Source organism: Myotis daubentonii, chromosome X (assembly GCF_963259705.1).
Source record: "Myotis daubentonii chromosome X, mMyoDau2.1, whole genome shotgun sequence".
In the NCBI taxonomy this organism is placed as follows: domain Eukaryota; kingdom Metazoa; phylum Chordata; class Mammalia; order Chiroptera; family Vespertilionidae; genus Myotis; species Myotis daubentonii.
Window position 1 is genome coordinate 104,261,417 of NC_081861.1, and position 19,861 is coordinate 104,281,277.

Sequence of the window (19,861 nt, forward strand, 5' to 3'; positions counted from 1 at the left end):
TAATCATTTGCTTTCAAGTGTCCTTGGCTGGGGAAGATAATGGCTTGTTATTTACAAACTAGATGCTAATTGCCCACACTGTTTGGCCTTGTTTAAACTTTTTATCGCAGTTTCCCTACTCCACTTGCCCTGGAATTTTCCTAGCTTTTCACTGCCCTGTAAGAGTACTTCAAAGAATGTTTTAAAACTCTCCCCCGACCCCAACTAAGAAAAAAAGAAACAAAAACAAAAACTTTCCAAAACAAGAACCCTGAACTAAGTTAAACTCATGGGTTAAGCCAGGAACCCTGAAGCACTCTCTGAGAACTGTACCTGAAACCCATTAAACTAAGAAAGGGAAAAAGTTCTAGATTTTGCAACTGGCAAGAGAACATACATAGCATGTAGAAAATAGCAATAACTGATAAGTTTTGTATCATGCACTGTAAAGCACACCTGTGTACATTATTAGCAGAACTAATCTAGAAAGATAGGAGTAAATTTTCTACATTTTTCTTGGGCATTTACCCTTGTGTCAGTTTGCATAAGAAATTAACTTTAAGAGCTCCATTCATTTTTCTACTTCCAAACCCCATACCTTTAAAAATTTCAGCTCCTAACTAACATCTCCCTAAAGTACTGTGAGGTATGAAGATCCACACCTCAATGTCCTCTTTTTAAATGATCTTAGCCAGAATCAAAAGGAAATGTGATCTTCAAGATACACATGCCTGATTTTGGAGTCCATTTCATAGAGAATGGAAGGAGGAAAATGGAACCAAAATCATCCCACTAATCCTATCTAATAAAAGAGAAACATGGTAATTGGCATACAACCGCTACCCTTCCCATTGGCTAATCAGCGAGATATGCAAATTAACTGCCAGCCAAGATGGCGGCCGGCAGCCAGGCAGCTTGAAACTAACATGAGGCTTGCTTGCTTCAGTGATGGAGGAAACCAAAGTTCCCTGCCTGCCTTGCCGGCCTCTGAACCTGCAGTTTGAACATTGTAACAAATATAGAAGCTAAAAAAACCCTCAGAAACCTGATTTCAGTGAGCCGGGATCTCAGAGCTGGAGTTGATACAGAGTTTCGATTATAGAACCTAAACAAACCAGATACCTACTTTCAGCAGCTGAGGCCTCAGAGCTGGAGCCAAGCCTCAGAGCTAAAGCTGGCCCAGAATAAAAAAAAAAGAAAAAAGGAGCAGTTGGGAGCTTCAGTCCCAGCCTGAAAACAGCCCTCAACCCCTCACCCAGACTGGCAGGCACCCCAGTGGGGACCCCCACCCTGAAGGGTGTGTGACCAGCTGCACACAGCCATTATCCCCTCAACCAGGCTGGCCAGGCACCCCAGTGGGGACCCCCACCCTGATCCAGGACACCCTTCAGGGCAAACCAGCCAGCACCCACCCATGCACCAGGCCTCTATCCTATATAGTAAAAGGGTAATATGCCTCCCAGCACCGGGATCAGCGAAGCCCCGAGGCCTCCTGGCACCAGGATCAGCATGACGGGGGCAGTGCCCAAACCCCCTGATCGCCCTGCGGCTCTGTGTGTGACAGGGGGCGGGGCCACAACTTCCCTATCCGCCCTGCTCTGTTCCTGACAGGGGAAGGCGCCCCAACCCCCTGATGGGCCCTGCTCTGTGCGTGACAGGGGGGAGCTCCCCAACCCCCTGATGGGCCCTGCTCTGTGCGTGACCAAGGGTGGCGCCGCAACCTCCCCATCGACCCTGCCTTGAGTGTGACAGGGGGCGGTGCCCCAATCCCCCAATCGGCCCTACCCTGATCGTGACTGAGGGTGGCATCACAACCTCCCAATCCGCCCTGCTCTGTGCATGACAGGGGGCAGCGCCCCAACTCCCCAATCGGCCCTGCTCTGAGCCCGACCAGGGGCTGCACCTAGGGATTGGGCCTGCCCTCTGCCACCCGGGAGAAGGCCTAAGGCAGCAGGTCGTTATCTCCCGAGGTGTCCCAGACTGCGAGAGGGCACAGGCCGGGCTGAGAGACCCTCACCCCCGCCCCCGAGTGCACAAATTTTTGTGCACGGGGCCTCTAGTCCTATATAATAAAAGAGAAACATGTAAATTGACCATACCTCCACTACACTCACCAGCCAATCAGGAGTGAGTATGCAAATTAACCCAACAAAATGGACATCCTCGGGACCCAGGCTGCTCCTAGCCTGTAGGCCTGCACATAGGTCCTGAATGGCCAGGGTCCCAGAACACCCCTGGCCACTCCGGGCCTCCGGGCGCAGGCGCCAAGCAGATGTTCCCACCCCATGGCCGCTTGCACATGTGCTGGCGCCAAATGGTGGCCCGAGTCCACGCCTCCCAGCCTGGCGTCCACAATGCGGGGCTGCCAGTCTGGAAGGTGTGCCCCCAACAGCAGCCACCATGCACGCGGCCCGGGGTCTCTGCGTGCCCCCCAGCCCAGCACCCACAATGTGCGGGGCTGGCTGCTGGACTCAGGAGCGTGTGGGGACCCAGTGGCCACCCTGCATGTAGCCCAGAGTCTCCACACGCTCCCCAGCCCTGGTGTCCACAACGCGGAGGGCTGGCTGCTGGCCTCAGGGGCGTATCCCCCCCCCCCAGTGAGGGGGACACGCCCCTAGCCCAGTGGACACAAAACAGGGGTCCTCTGTGCATGAGCTGTAGAGGAAACACCTTTTACTTTCTTTACAATATATTTTATTGATTTTTTTTACAGAGAAGAGGGGAGAGGGATAGACAATTAGAAACACTGATGAGAGAGAAACATCAGCTGCCTCCTGCACACTCCCCACTGGGGATGTGCCCTCAACCAAGGTACATGCCTTTAACAGGAATCAAACCTGGGACCCTTCAGTCTGCAGGCCAATGGTCTATCCACTGAGCCAAACCAGTTTGAGTGTAAACACCTTTTCTGACCACTCATTGGCTAAGCTCCCTGTACGCTGCCACTTGCAGTGTTCTTGGTAACTTGGGTTATAAGAATCCAAGAAGGTGATCTAGGGTTTTCCACCACACTCCTGGAGGAAAAAACAAAGGTCTCCTGCTGGAGGGCTAAGAAATGTCATATCCTGCCCTACCTGGTTTGGCTCAGTGGATAGAGCCTCGTCCTGCCGATTGCAGGGTCTGGGTTTGATTATGATCAAGGGCATGTACCAGGGCCCAGGTCAGGGCTCATGCAGGAGGCAACCAATCAAAGTGTCCCTCTCACACTGATGTTTCTCTCTGTCTCTCCCTCTCTCTTCCACACTCTCTAAAAATCAATGGATACATATCCTCAGGTGAGGATTAAAAAAAAAAAAAAGAAAGAAAGAAATGTCATATCCTATGAAAGACACATCTTGAAAATGCCTAAAGAAAGTGGTCATTTTTTCGTGATGAAGGGACTGGAGTCCATGTTGATGAAAACACCTTGGCGGCTGCAGTGGCTGGCAGTGGCTGCAGCAACAGGGTGATGGGGCTGGCGCCTTCCCCTAATCAGCCCAGTCGCCTCCTGCAGAGGGAGGCCAGACAAGCCGTCAGTAGGATACCCCCTAAGGGCTCCCAGTCTGTGAGAGGGGGCAGGCTGGGCTGAGGGACTCCCCCCCTGCCCCAATTTCATGCACCGGGGCACTAGTAAGATATAAAAGCAAAGATGAGAAACCTAGAAGCAGCTATTTTGGATGAATCAAGGCATTTCTCTTTACTAGCTGTGCGACCTGTGGCAAATAACTTGATTTCATTGAAACTCATTTTTCTGAAATGAAAATTAAACTTACTGATAGTATCATTCTGGTGATTGCAAGTATGTGGGGTTTGAGTAAGCCTATAAACTGTAAAGCTCTTCTTTAAAATTACAGTGCATGTCATATAGAAGAAACTTATAAATGGCGAACCTTTTGAGCTCAGCGTGTCAGCATTTTGAAAAACCCTAACTTAACTCTGGTGCTGTGTCACATATAAAAATTTTTTGATATTTGCAACCATAGTAAAACAAAGATTTATATTTTTGATATTTATTTTATATATTTAAATGCCATTTAACAAAGAAAAACCAACCAAAAAAATGAGTTCGTGTGTCACCTCTGACATGCGTGTCATAGGTTCGCCATCACTGGACTAGAGAAAATGAACATTTTTTAAATATAAAAGGCTTGCTCTAATTTATAAATTAAAATTTAACAAATGGGAACAATTCAGAACCACCAGCAATTCATTATTAACATTTTAGATGAACACTATCCAAACATAACAAAATATCCCCCTAAAAATGACCTACTTTCCAATTTGGGCTTCAATTTCATTTTAACATGATATCCTAAATTAAAAAAAAAATAAAACAAATACCTTAAGAGAGTTTTACTGGTGATGGAAGAAGACTTGACTTGGGGTAATAAACACACAGTACAATATACAGATGATGTATTTTAGTTAACCAATGTCATCCCAATACATTAGATTTAAAAAGATAGTTTTAGTGCCTTAAATTACTTGATTACACAATATTCCTAATATAAATTCACATACTGCTATCCAAACTCTATTTAGAATTGTAACATGACAACAATTAGGTTTTGCTTAATTCTTTCACCTTTATCACCCCAATAAATTCAATAAAATTTTTTTTAAAAGTAACCCTGGCTGATGTGGCTCTGTTGGTTGGGTATCATCCTGGGCACTGAGTGGTTGCTGGTTTTAATTACCAGTAGGGTGTATGCAGGAGGCAAACTGTTTCTCTCCTTTTTGCTCTCTAAAAAAAAAAATCAGTAAAAATATTTTTTAAAATATTAAACATAGAAACATCCCTAAAATTAATAAATTCCACATAATATTAGTAACCTAAATAAAAGAATTTCAATTGTTTTGATTTCTTAAAATATTACTATAAAACATTCTCTGAAGAGAATCATAAAGATGATGAGCAGGCAAGCTGACAATTAAAAATTTATAAATTAGCCCAACCAGTGTGGTCGGCAGTTGAGCATAGACTCATGCACCAAGAGGTTGCTGGTTCGATTCCTGGTCAGGGCACATGCCTGGTTTGCAGGATCCATCCCCAGTAGGGGCTGTGCAGGAGGCAGCCAATCGGTGTTTCTCTCTCATCCATGCTTTTCTCTCCCTCTCCCTTCCTCTTTCTAAAATCAATTTTTAAAAAATTTACAAAATAAGGAAAGGGTATGAGCTTCAAAAAGCTGCTTTTAAAAAATCTCCAATATCAAATTTAGCTGTTAATAATTAATAACAGTTAAAATTATCTATTAAATATTTGTAATCTGCTGTCTAGAGGTAACTTTACTAAGGCAATTGCCACAGCTGGCAAAGGAAAACATACTAAAGTTACAAAGAAAGAAAAGAAAAAACAAGTTTCCTTAAAATTTTGGGAAAACATTAACATCATAAAAAGTTCATTTTATTTAATATTATATTTGGTTTGCCAGTAACATGTAACATAAAAAATCCTTTAAGTATTTATATAAAGGACCTAAGATAGCAATTGTAAGTTTAAGGTATTAAATATCCCAAGAAAACCAACTCAAAGGCTCAATATACTGGTTTCAATTTATTTTGTGCATGTTTTGAAAGTAGCTGTAAATTGTCAGGGATGTGTAATTGACAGAGTATTTGTTCTTGCCTTTCTCAGCTAGGAAAAAAAAAAAACTCTTCTGAACACTGCTTTAATATCTGTTACAAAATTTATTTACTTATTCTATTCAAAAATCTTAGCAAATAAAGTCAGAAAACATCAAAGCCTGCCAAGAAAGAATTTTTTTTAATATATTTTATTGATTTTTTTACAGAGAGGAAGGGAGAGAGATAGAGAATTAGAAACATCAATGAGAGAGAAACATTGATCAGCTGCCTCCTGCACATCTCCTACTGGGGATGTGCCTGCAACCCAGGTACATACCCTCGACCGGAATCGAACCTGGGACCTTTCAGTCCGCAGGCCGATGCTCTAACCACTGAGCAAAACCGGTTTCGGCGAAGAAAGAATTTTAATGTACATTTTTATATCTTTAAAGAGGGCTATGTTTAATCAATCATACAACTAAATGCACATACCAAACAACAGATCCCCACTTCAACTTCCAAATATTGTGAAAATTTGGGCTACTTTCACTGCCAGAGGATACATCAGAAAACAAAGGTAATATTTTTTTTCTAAATGCCTCATTTTTTTGGTCCTAAATATACAAAACAGACAATGTATATATAAAACATGCAGTCCAATCTTTGGCCAACTTACTTACCTTCAACTGAGTGAAGTTCTTGCCATTGGGAAGAAAATTCTGGGTAATTTACAGGTGCATAAAATAGGATGAATGTTCCTATTAGGGCTTTCAGTTACCTCCCATCTTACTTCTTCCCCTCCTCACTTACATTGACTTAAAGGAACATTTGTAATATAGCTAAGCCTCTGTGGGCAATCTATATATATAAAAGAGCCTAAGTGACTGTCCGACTGGTAGCTATGATGCGCACTGACCACCAGGGGGCAGATGCTCAACACAGGAGCTGCTGAGCTGCGACGACTTGGCAGCTGCGTTTCTTGGGTGAAGCACTTGGACCCAGAGAGGAGGGAGCCAGATTCTGGGGGGCGCCACCTGAGAACTGCCCTCTCACAATCTGGGACCCCTCAGGGGATGTCAGAGATTCCTGCAGGCCAGGCCAAGGGACCAGACCAGCGCACAAATCCGTGCACCGGGCCTCTAACCCCGTGGTCAGCAAACTGCAGCTTGCAAGCCGCATGCAGCTCTTTGGCCCCTTGAGTGTGGCTCTTCCTAAGCCTTAGGAGTACCCTAATTAAGTTAATAACAATGTACCTACCTATATAGTTTAAGTTTAAAAAATTTGGCTCTCAAAAGAAATTTCAATCGTTGTACTGTTGATATTTGGCTCTGTTGACTAATGAGTTTGCTGACCACTGTTCTAACCCATTGGCTCCCCACCCGGCCTCTAAGCCCATTGCAGAGGTCATGGGTCTGGCCTTTACAGAAACTTTTTAACTCAATTAGCTAAATGATGAGACGTGCAGGACCTACTGGCTGCGGCCAGACATCTAGCACCTGCACCATCCACTTAATATCAATTTCCAGTGGAGACAGTGAATTTTCCCACTACCACTCTTAGTGCAGCTTCCCTCCTTCTGGGTGGGACAGTAGCACCAGCAGGCAACCTCCGGTTAGGGAAGGAGGCGAAGGAGGAGGTTCCCACCACCACAGGACTCCACCTGGACAGAAGGGCCTGGGCCAGAGCCTGACATTAAGCAGGGTCCTGCCCTAGGCCGACTAGATTCCAGGCTAAGTAAATCCTGTTTGCTAAATAATTGCATTTTGCAGCTAAATTCCCACAAGTCATCAGTTACCGCCAAACTTCGGGTAAAGTGAGATGAAAGAAGCAAGACGGATACAGAGAGAAAGTGACATAATATTGGGAGAAGAGAGGAGGGAGCCCGATTCTGGAGTGCATCACCCAAGAACCACCCTCTCACAATCCGGGACCCCTCGGGGGATGTCGGAGAGCTGGTTTTGGCCTGATCCCCACAGGCCAGGCCAAGGGACCTGTGCACCGGTCCTCTAGTTATACTATAATTAAAAATGTGAGGGTTACATAGATCAGTTGTTAAAACTTATAAGCTATAAAGACATTATAAATCTATTCATTTCAAAAAGCTCTACAAATCAAAATGTTGATTCAAGCTTTAATGCAGCAAGCAACCTACATTTAAAAAATGTTAATATATTTATTACCTAAAAGTGATCCAGAATATCTGTAATGACAAAAGCAAAAAAAGACTAATTTTTCTTTGATAGTAGAAAGTACCTAGGTCCTCAGATTAGAAACAATAAAATACTAAATGACAAAGAAACAAGAATGGACCCAAGAGCTACAAGTTATAAACTCTGAAGCTGGATAATGAAAAGGTAACTCCATATTTCTTTCTTCTTGTTAATTTATATCTAGTACCTAAGGCACAAAGCAGCAAGACTGCAACTGATTCCAAACAACTTGGAATTTTATTGTAAACATCCCATAAAGAATGGCAACAAATTAGTTCAGTATTTTTTGTCTTTGAAGATAATTGCTTATAATGACTTACAACTGCCAAACAAAACATCTCTTATAAACCAAGCCAGGCTAGTTTACCTTTCTTTACTGAATTTCAGTTTAATGGACATTTTGCCCACATACAACATCACAGCAACTATTAACTGAATGATTTTCCATCTTAAAACTTATGTATACTAAGAACAAACATAAGGTACAGCTTTGTTAATACTTTGTAAAGGATTACAAAAGACAAGGATGATAAGTTACAGGACAAAGAAATAAATTACTGATTGCCATCACCACAGTATTGTTTAAAGAACTAACATTTATAGTACTGCCTAATGTGTATCTGGTGACATATGTAAAAAACACATTTCCCAACTGGGTTTCTAAATATTTTTTGTATGTGAACTTAAAAGTCAATTACCAATGGCGACTTTAATATGTATCAATAGTTTTATTTTTTTAGAAAATACTTGTCATGCTTTTATATGTCAAAGTCTGATATTCTAGACTTAATTAAGATAGGAATAATAAATGGGTATACATATAAATAAACAAACACACTTTAAGTCTAAACTGCAGGGCCTTTCTACTGTACTTCTCCCACCATGAATCATAAATTACCAGTCTTTTTGAAGTGTGCTAAATTAGGTAAAATCATTGCAGAAAGAGAAATGAGGATAAAAGTAGCAAGAGAGGAATGGTGAAAAAGGAAATAATCACGGATAAGGCTACAAGAAATTGAGGGCAATCCGCATTCCACAAAATATAGCACATTGAAAAAAATTAAAATTTGTATTAGAATTTAATCAGAACTTGGTAAACTTGGTAATTAAAATTTGGTTAAAGAAACTTCACTAAGAGGTGAAAAGCAAAGAAGCATGAAAATATTTTCATACTAATTTTTAAAATAAGCCTTAAAAGTGATCTTAGAATATTCTATTTTCAACAGAACATTCACATAGCCTCATGTACCACAAAAATGTTGGGGATGGGGATAACATTTAAAACAATGAACTTTAAAATGTCAAAAGTTTCATTTCTTTCCCCAGAACTAAAAGTCTGGACATCAAAATATACTAAAAATTACACAGGATTTAAGTCTCCTTTTGGTGAATGTGAAAATTCGAACTTTAAAGATAAGTACCAGTTGGTAAATGTGCATAAAATAATTTCCAAGATATATGTGTTTTATATAAGATGTTTAATTTATCACTACCATAAACATACAAATTTTGAAAAATGCTCAAAAAAGTTTTTATCAGAAAGTGAGAAGTGGCATTCACATCTTTCTCTTTAAATCACTGTTATTGTCTGATGACAACCTATAGGATTACAAAAAAAAATACAGCAAAAAAGATTAATCACTCAAATTTATTTCAAATTATTGGGAAGCTGAGTTAACTATCTGAGCACACAGTTGTACGAATGAGATTTCTGAATTTTACTATGGGAGAAACAATGTGCTATATGGAATAATTCTAGTACAAGCCTGATCTCTGGTAAGGGAAACCAACAAACAAGAAACAAATGAAAGAAGGGAAAATTAAAAGAAAATATAGGACAGGTGTATAGAACAAAACCTAGATTGTTTATCTAGAAGGTATAACAAAATGAATGATCAAGTAGTACACACACACATTCACACACACACACACACACACACACACACATGCTAAGCGCTTTACAACAGGCAAAGAATTGGTAGACAGTGATATTATTTTTTATGTCTGAGATAAAGTGTGCCAAGTTGGACACAATCTACATACATACATGGGTGTATGCACACGCACGCGCGCGCGCGCACACACACGGACAAATTTAGTCACTAGGCTAACAGGCTAGTGAATGTTTTAGAGAGCATCCGAATCTGGAAGAGATACACACAGCAAGTCATAGAAAACACACACAATTCTGTTTTCATAAACATATACCATGCTAAGATCTTAAAGCTGGGAATTAATGTTATTAGCATTCATGAGAAATATTACAGGTCGCTGACTACTAATACCTAGCATAAGATTAGGCTTATACATCTGTATGCTCTCATGAACCTAAATATAACAGTGGTTTTTTTTCTTAGCAATGCATTTAAGATTTAGACTTTTCTTCAACCTTCTTAGCTCATTTCCTACTTGCTTTGCTATGACTGAACCCAGATCTTATTTAGGTTAAAGGGCCTCTAAAAAATTAAAGCGATAATATAGTCAATGTGATATAAATTACATCACATTCACAGGAGGCAGTGCTACAAAATAAGCGAAGTATAAATTGGGGGGAAGTCCAGGTATAAAAGTAAAAATACATTTTCCAAACTTTTATTTTCACAATTATTAAAATAATTTGCATGCAAACAGAAATGATCTGTTTGTTTTATAATAAATGATAACTATGCTCATCTAAAACACCCTGGTGACTAACTCTTTAAATCTTAATAACTGAAACCAACATTACAGCAAAATGCTGTCACTAGTATTTTCACAGTATTTCACTACATATAAAATATGCTTAAAATGTCTTTAGCCTTGTTATTCTAAGTATCTAAACCTAGAAAATCTTGACATTTGGGGGATTAATGTGGCATTTTTATTTTTCAAAATAAATTATAAATAAAGCTTCAGACAGCTAAAATCACATAGATGGCATTCTTCTACATTTCAAGAGGTCAGGTCTTCATAGAAGAATGTCAACAAAGGGTTTCACACTAAAACGATACACATGATACTCATTTGGGTATATCCATGAATTTAAGTAACTGTTACTTTGATTAGGGTAGGCCAAAGTATTATTGATTCCAGGAAAACACAGGCACAAATTTAGCCTAAATGCCCAAGAGATGAAAAACTAAAAAAAACAAAACAAAAAAACATATCTTAGCAAAAATCAAATGTAGAGTTTCAAATATGAATATTTTTTAATCTATACTATGGTTAAAAGTGGCAGTTGATTTACAACCAGAAGTAGTTTTGGTTTAGTGAAAAAATGACTAAAAAAAAAAAAAAAAAAAAAAAAAAAAGCTTGATCTACTCTCCAGTAACAGAATTTAGTGCCATTAACAATTCACAAGAATACTTTCTTAAAGCCTGAACAATTCTACTGCAAGTGAAAATTGCTTAAAGATGTTAGTCCAAGAATAACCCCCACCTGACCCAACCAAAAAAGCAAAGTTATGTGTGTACTCCTTCCTCTGCACTTAAGGATTTTTCAGATGCATGAAATGATTGAAAGCATGAAACAAACACATTAGCTTAAATATCCTGGGATTACTAGGCGTACATTAAAAAGTTTCTTTTATCCCACAAATCTGTTCTAAGTGCAATAAATCTGCTGTTACAAAAAAAAAAAAAAAGATCAATATATTCTCTTCCACCTCAAAAATCTAAGTATCTAACAAATTTGCAAACTCTCGAATTTACGGAATAAAAATGACCTTGGAACTCAAGCTCACTTATGGAACTATGTGCACTCTACTGCTGTAAACAAGACCATAAGGGTTGAAAATTTTTTTTCACCTCTAAAATAATAACTCAGAATATCAGTATGCAGTGCAATGAGGTTCTTTTCTGAAAGATTATAACAAAAGAACCTTTTGGAATGGTATGAGCAGAACCTATGTATATTGATTCAAAATATTAGTTAGCCGAAACATTCCAACTCAAACTAGGTGTTTTGTTATATTTTGAAATTCAAATGAAAACCATTGTCTCACAGCTGTTAACTAGTAAGTGGCAGCAGGTGTGTATATATATATATATATATATATATATATATATATATATATGCAGTCACCCAAGTCTACTTACATAAATACGTTCTAAGAAAAGTCTAATATAGAGTATACTATACTTATACAAGTTTGTTAATTACAACCATTAATTTGAGAGCTAATATGATTAACAACCTCTCAGCTTATAACTTATGAATATTTATTTTCACCAAGCTTGTTCTATTTCTCCTTAGTCAATGAATAACTGTATCTATTTTCCTTAATGCTTCCAGTAGTTGTAGTTAATAGAGGTAGCTGAGCTACTATTCAAAGAAGTTATTTTTTTGTGGATGAGGATTGTTCAAATGTTTAAGGTATCCTTGAAGCTACACAAGTTCTATTAATGCAACAAAATATAATAGGAAAAAGAAAATGGATGCAAGAAACTTTTGCATTTGGCACCTTGTCTAGATTGATACCTCAAGTATTCTTTTTTAATAAAGTTAATGCACACATCAGAACACACCACAAAGATTTGCTACGTATTTACAAGGCACCAACCCTTTCTCACCTTTAACATGAATTAAGCAAATCAATGAAAAGCATATCAAGATCCCCCCACCCCCCCCAAAAAAAAACTGTAGTATAAATATATACTTCAGTTCAGTACAATTATTGAAAGTTTGGCCTGGGAAGAGTAAAATAATCCAGATCGTTCTTACAATATAGAAACTGTAAACATTTAATAGCTGCCTTTAGGATTGGTGTATTGTGCAAAAGTTATTATTACTGGGTACAGGAATCAAAATGGCAAAAACAAACTATATAAAACTCTGTAAGAAGCTGCTATACTTCTGTGATACAAAAGCAAAAGAGGGATAGTCTACTGAGATAAAAATGTCATGCTACTCTTAAGAAGCTGAATGCTCCTTTAATGTAGTAAATCTGTAGTGTGTCTGTGGTGTGTGTGTGTGTGTGTGTGTGTGTGTATGTGTGTGTGTGCACAGAATTTTTTAAAATTTAAGGCCTAATGAATAAGGCTTGTTTGAACAAATGAAGTGTGGAGATCAAAAGTCTTGAAACAAATGTGTACTGGCATAATGGAAAAGCACCAATGTGAAAGGAAGCGTAAGTCCCCACACAACTTGCTTTGTAGATATCCTGGTAAATTCCCTGCAGTAGAAGGCCATTGAATTTTTTAAATTATTCTAAATTTCTTAACTGTTAATAATTCCATCCCATGAGATGGCTAACCCTGGCTTTTTCTGTCATTTTACGCACTCTGCCTGATCTGGATGTACCAAGATTCAGAGGATCTTCAGTGGACACAAAATTGTCATTATCAGAATCATCATTATATAAAACAGTCCTCCTGCCTTGGTTTCTTGTTTTAATTCGTGGCAGTCTACTGAAACGTCCTGAAAACATGGTATCAAATTCATCATCAGCAATACGTGCACGTTTGGCTCTGGTGGCTCCTCTAGAAGCACCTCTTCCTCCTCTCCCTCTCCCTCTCCCTCTGGTACTACCTCCACCTCTACCTCGACCCCCTCGTCCCCTGCCTCCTCTTCCTCTGCCTCCTCTACTCCATCTCCCCCATCTCCCCCATCTGCCCCTTCCTCCTGTGCCTCTTGTTTTCCAGTTTCTTTTTCCATTGGCATATTGCTTTCTGAGTTTTCTTTTAGGCCTGGTTTGTACAAACTTGCTATAGTCATGGTCTCCATCTACATAATCTTGATCTGTTCTGGAAGTTGATTCAGAATCAGAATCAGAACCGCAGGTACTTTCAGAACTTAAACTGGATCCTAACTCTCCACTCTCTGAGGAGGATAAATGTGATTTCTCTTTTGATTCTTTCTTCTCTTTGTCTTCTCTTCCCATGCTTTCATCTTCTTCCGATGCACTAAGCAGTTTTCTCTTGATTCCTGTCCGGGGCTCTCTGCCATCACCATTTGTAACGGGTCCATCAAGGGAGTGATCTAAATCAAGATGAATGATTATTTAAAGTTAAGCTTTGACATTGGTAAGATGGTTATTTAGGTTCAAAAGTAAAATAAGCAATCTATAAAAAATATTTATACCAAAAGATAGATGAGGTAAAAGCATAGAGAGTGTTGCAGTATGAATTTAAATCTGTTAGAAATGAAGAAGATAATAAAGTTCTGATTTTGTCTGATTGCTTTTTTGAAGGGGGAATGTGGAAGGATGATGGCTGGTGAGGTAGCTAGGCAGAAATTTTAAGGGCTTGAACTCTAAAAAGAATTTTCTGGAAACATGTATCAGAATAATTTCATTCATTCAGTGAATAAATATTTACTGATTATCTACTATGGCCCAGGCATTGCTTGGAGCTTGAAATGTGTCAATTATGAGACAAAGTCCTCGCTCTTTTAATTTATATTTTAGTAGGTCAAACTTGCTAGACAATGAAATGAACAATTAAAAAACAAAATTTTAATAATACGTTATAAATAAAAGAAGATAAAAATAGACTGTGAATGTGATGTTTGAGGGATATTTTATACAGAAAAGACTTTTCTGCAGAGGTAGTATCTAAGAAAAGAACTGAGTGAAGTTAGATCTGGGGAAAGAACATTCCATCAGAGGATATAGAAACTCAGTGGGTTCGTTCCCCGGTCAGGGTGCGTGCAGGAGGCAACCAATATCTCTCTCTCCTCTCTCTCTTTCACTCTCTCTAAAATCAATAAAAAGATATCCTCAGATGAGGATTAAAAAAATACATAAATAAAAGAGTGCTATGGTTGCTGTATAGAGAATGGATTATAGAAGGGGATGATTGGAAGCAGAAATCAGCTGGGAGTCCATTTCAATAGTGAAGGTAACACATGATGAGGGATGTAAAAATAGAGGTGTTGAAAAATGACTGGATTTGGAATATTTCCTTCCAAACAAACCTTTATTTTTAAATTTCCAACTGAGGACAATAGCTGATGGGTTGGATGTCAGGTGTTAAGCAAAGAATGAAGGTCAACTACTAGGTTTTATAGCCTGCAACTGGGTGAATGTTAGAGATGTTTTGCTAAGTTAGGGAACACTAAAGGAGGAATAGGTTTAGGCAAACTAGTGAAGAAATAAAGATTCCAGATTTAAATACTACCAGAGGCACAAGTAAATAAATTTTTTTTAAAAAGAAAAAAGCAGGTGGATATACCAGTCTAGAGGCTCAGGGGAGGCTCAGAGCAAGAAATATAATTTTGGAAATTTTCAGTAACGATGACATTTACTGTCAAGAGAACTGAGAGCTCATTAAGAAAGCAAGTAAAGCAAGATGGTGGAAGATTAAGACTTGGGATATTTCAACATTTAAAGAATAGGCAAAGATAACTGGGAAGAATAACCAGTAAAGTAGGAAGAAAACAGAAGAGTATACTGGAAACAGTGGAAAAAAGAAAAGCCTAGAGTTGAATGGCAACCAAAGATACAAGATTAATCTAATAGTCTCGGGGTTATAGACTAAATTACATTACCCTCCAAATTACATATATTGAAGCCCTAACCCCCAATGTGACTTTATTTGGAGATAGGGCCTTTAAGGAAGTTTTAATTAAAGTGAAATCACAAAAGTGGAACCCTAATGAATTACGACTAGTGTCCTTATAAAAAGAACAGACACGAATGTTCCTTCTTTCTCCCCCTGTCTGTGGATGCACAGAGAAAAAGCCACATAAGGACACAGCAAGAAGGTGGCCATCAGCAAGCCAGGAAGAGACCCCATACCAGACACCAACTCTGCTGGCATCTTGACCTTGAACTATGAGGCCTCAGAACTGTGAGAAAATAAATGTCTCTTTTAAGTATTTGAAAAGGTACTTAACATCACTAATTGTCAGGAAAATGCAAATTAAAACCATTAATGAGATATCACCTCACATCTGTTACTGTGGCTAGTGTCAAAAAAATGAAAGATAACAAGTGTTGGCAAGGATGTGGCAACAAGAGAACCCTTGCACATATTTGATGAGAATGTAAATTAGTATAGCCATTATGAAAATCAGTATGGAGGTCCCTCAAAAAATTAAGAGCACTACCATATAACCCAGCAATTCCACTTCTGTTTATGTATCAAAAGGAATTTAAATCAGGATCTTGAAGGAATCTGTACCCCCTTATTCATTGCAGCATTATTCATAATAGCCAAGCTATGGAAATTATATATATAATGAGTTATTCAGCCTTAAAAAAAGAAAATCTTGGCATTTGTGACAAGGATGAAGTTGGAAGACATTATGTTAACTAAGCAAAATAAGCAAGACACAGAGAAAGAACTATTGTATGATGTCATATGGTAATCTAAAATACAGTCATGCAGTGTATAAAAATGTTTTGATCAATGACAGACAGCATATATGATGGTGGTGTTCCCATAAGATTGTAATGGAGCTGAAAAATTGTTATCTATTGCTTACTGATGCCATAGCCATGGTAATGACATCATGCAACACGTTTGTGGTTATGCTGGTGCAAAAAAACCTACTGCACTGCCAGTCATAGCAAAGTATATAATTATGTACAGTACATAATACTTGATAATGATAATAAATGACTATGTTACTGGTTTATGTATTTACTATACTATGCTTTTTAATTGTTATTTTATAGTGTACTCTTTTTACTTATAAAGTTTGCTGTAAAGCATGTCATATTAACCCAGCAATAAGCAGCCTCATGTTCACTGTGTCTCTAGATTGCATCATTATCTTGTGTTTGATTTAATCTTGTGTTGTTTTATACAGTAGCATGCTGTACAGGCTTGTAGCCTATGCCATATAGCCTAGATGTGTAGTAGGCTATACTATCTAGGTTTGTAAACTTTATGAGGTCCACATGACAAGATCAGCTAAAGATGTGTTCTCATAACGTATAGCTGCAGTTAAGTTCATAGAATCTGAAAGCAAGATGGTAGTTGCCACGGGCTGGGAGAGGGGAAATGGGGAGGTGTTGGTCAAAGGGAACTAACATTCAGTTACTGAGGATGAATAAGTTCTAGATATCTAATGTACAGTATTGTGACAATAATGAACAATACTGTACTGCATATTTGAAATCATATAGGAGGTTAGATCTTAAATTTTCTCAACAAACAGACACAATAATCATGTAGAGGTGAGATGTTAATTAGTTTGATTGTGCTGTCCATTTCACAGTGTATGTGGATACTGAAACATCAAGTTGTACACTTTAAATATGTGCATTTATTATGTCAATGATATCTCAATGAAGCAGCTAAAAATAACTGTTGTTTAAGCCATCTAGTCTGCGGTGTCTTGTGTGACAACCCAAGCTGACTAAAATACTAGCTGATAGCAATAGAAACTGTAGATAAGAGATTTAAGTGGTATTAAAGAGTTGTAGAATTCACAAAACTTAGCAACTAACTGGATATGAGGAGTAAAAGGAGAGTCAAAGTAAACTGTAAAATTTTAAACTGGATGACTAGGAAGATGGTGGTACCATCAACTAAAATAGTGAGTATAGAAATACAAGCAAGCTTGAGAATGATGAATGATAAGCACCCAATGGAAATTTTTTAGGATGCACTTGGAAACAAGACTGGTAGAATAGAGATGTTAGGGTTAGATATGAATTTGAAGAGTCATCAGCATAAAGATAATTGATGTGGCAATTAGATTCCTTTATTTGTAGAAGACAAAAAAAGAAAAACAAACAAACAAAAAGAAACAGAGACTATATCAGTGATGGCGAACCTATGACATGTGTGTCAGAGGTGACATGCAAACTCATTTTTTTGGTTTATTTTTCTTTATTAAATGGCATTTAAATATATAAAATAAATATAAAAAATGTAAGTCTTTGTTTTACTATGGTTGCAAATATCAAAAAATTTCTATATGTGACACGGCACCAGAGTTAAGTTAGGGTTTTTCAAAATGCTGACATGCCGAGCTCAAAAGGTTTGCCATCACTGGACTATATTAATACAGGAGAAACAGGGATATAAGAGAAGCAGTACTATAGAAGCCAGGCAGTAGAGTTCCTAGAGGGTATTCAACAGCATGCAATGATATAGATAGATCAAGGATATAGGACTATGAAAAGGATACTGGTCAGTGAAGACAACTTTTATAGAGTGGTGGGGGCAGAAGCCAGACTATAAAGGGTAAATGAATGTTTAGATGGAAAGAAAACAGAGGCAGGAAGTATAAGCTACACTTTCTAAAAGCCTGATAATGAAGGAAAGGGCACAATGAGAGGTGGCATAAGTATGTAACATGCAGCTGGAAAAAAAGAGAGAGTAAAGATAAAAACTGGGGAAAATAAATGCAATAACTATCTTCAAATAATCAGATATGTAATATTTCTCATGCAACTAATATAAAATATATCTTTAGAAAGTATTTTTGAGTCATTTGATAATTCAATAACAATGGATAAGCTACTTGATTTTTCAATAAAATGTATATAAAATAAAAATATAGACTACTATAAAGGTATTTCTAAAAACATAGCAAATATTCCTCACAAACTTCAAATAGATGAACACATTAGAAGTTTCGTTGAACATGTTCAAGATCCATAACATAGGGCTAAGTATAAGAAGAAAGTCTACATAACAATAACCTTCAGCTATTTATAAATGATGTCCCCTGACATGGTGGGGAAAAAAATGCACGTGATAATGAATTATTGGGTCAGTGATCTCTTTTTAATCAGTGAAAATTTTTCTACAAATAAAAGTTATATGGAAGTTCATTACATGAATAATAAGTTGCCCTGGTTGAATGGAGAAGGCTGTTCTGAAAATTCCTGAAGTAGCTCTGTGGATTACTGAAAAAGTAGGCAGTACAGAGCCTGAAAACCACTGAATTATTGAGATAACAGGTTCTTAGGGAAGAGAATATCTTAGTTACATGTAACTAGAAAACCAGAATAAGGTGGTAGATGTAGATGTTGATTAAAAGAAGGCTCATTGGTCATCAAAACCTTTTTTTTAAAATTGGGGTAGGCTTTTAAACAATAAGCCTTATTTAAAGGTGATTTTGGACTTTTTAGGCCATTTTTATTAATATGGTTTAATATACAAAGAATCCTAAATGTGTCTAACATTCTGGTTTTTATGTGCTTGGGGAAGGAGCTTTCATTCAGTTGTTCCTCCCTATTCATTTTATATTTTATTTTAAAAGACTAAAATATGTTTGGAAGTTTTGGAAATCTGCTAAGCGGCTTTTCCTAGTTGTGGATATGAAACCCTGTCTGAGTCAAATTCGACAATATTAAAATACTCATTAACTATAAGGACATGATAATTTTTACAACCTAAATACACCAGCTTTTAAACAATTAATCTGTCATTATAAAGGAACAAAGAATAAATACCATGTCCATATTTATTTCCTACCTTGTTTAATTGGCAAAACTCGATTCCGAAATGATTTGGCTTTCCCTGGGTCATGGCTATTTCCACTTCGGCTATATCCACTGAAGCTTGATGAAGAAAATGGTCCATCCACCTCATCATCAAGTAAATATAGTGAAAGCCCTTCAGCAGCATCTGAAACTTACATTTAAAAAGACTGTAATGTTAACATAATCACCATGTTTTCAATAAAGTTATAAAAAGGCTGTTTTTAAAACTATATCTCACTCAGTTACTTTAACAACTTGTGCATTGTTTGGAGAAAATATGACTATTCTGAGAACAAATGTTTTATCACATCATTAAGCTTTCAAGGACGGAATAACAGAAAAACTTGTCCAAGGAAAAAATATCAGAGAATTGCACACACAAAATTTTATGTTCAAGCTATTAAAGATGTTGTCTAACGAAAACACTTCCTCAGATAATAAATCCTTAATTCTTACATTGGCAAATATAGACACTACTCTGAGATATAATAGATGTTAAAAATCATAAAATTACAGACTTTTAAAGCTAAGAAACTTAAAAATGGATCTAGTTTTAACACCTTCATTTAAAATATGAAGATACTTAATCTTATGGCCTAAAGTCTAACCTAGGACTACACAGCTAGAGAAAAGAATTGGAAATAAAACACAACTTTTCCATATAGAAATTCACTGCTCTTTGTACTATAAATCATGCTGCCTTTTCTATATCATTAATATCAGTATTAAACTGAAATATATAACACCAACACTAAAGACATT

General features: G+C 37.7%; 1 protein-coding gene across 2 annotated transcripts in view; it reads right to left on the minus strand.

Annotated features, from left to right (window-relative positions):
• Positions 1-7,640: 7,640 nt before the first annotated feature.
• Positions 7,641-19,861, minus strand: part of BRWD3 (bromodomain and WD repeat domain containing 3) — a 153,155-nt gene continuing 140,934 nt past the window's right edge. The window contains exons 40-41 of one of the 2 annotated variants that reach the window (XM_059679709.1): positions 19,092-19,244; positions 7,641-13,692 (exon numbers count right to left, since the gene is read on the minus strand). In XM_059679709.1, coding sequence (XP_059535692.1) covers positions 12,938-13,692; positions 19,092-19,244 — 908 coding nt within the window. In that variant the 3' untranslated portion in view covers positions 7,641-12,937. Of the gene's footprint in view, positions 13,693-19,091; positions 19,251-19,861 lie in introns of both variants that reach the window. The other variant, XM_059679708.1, reaches the window with a different exon arrangement.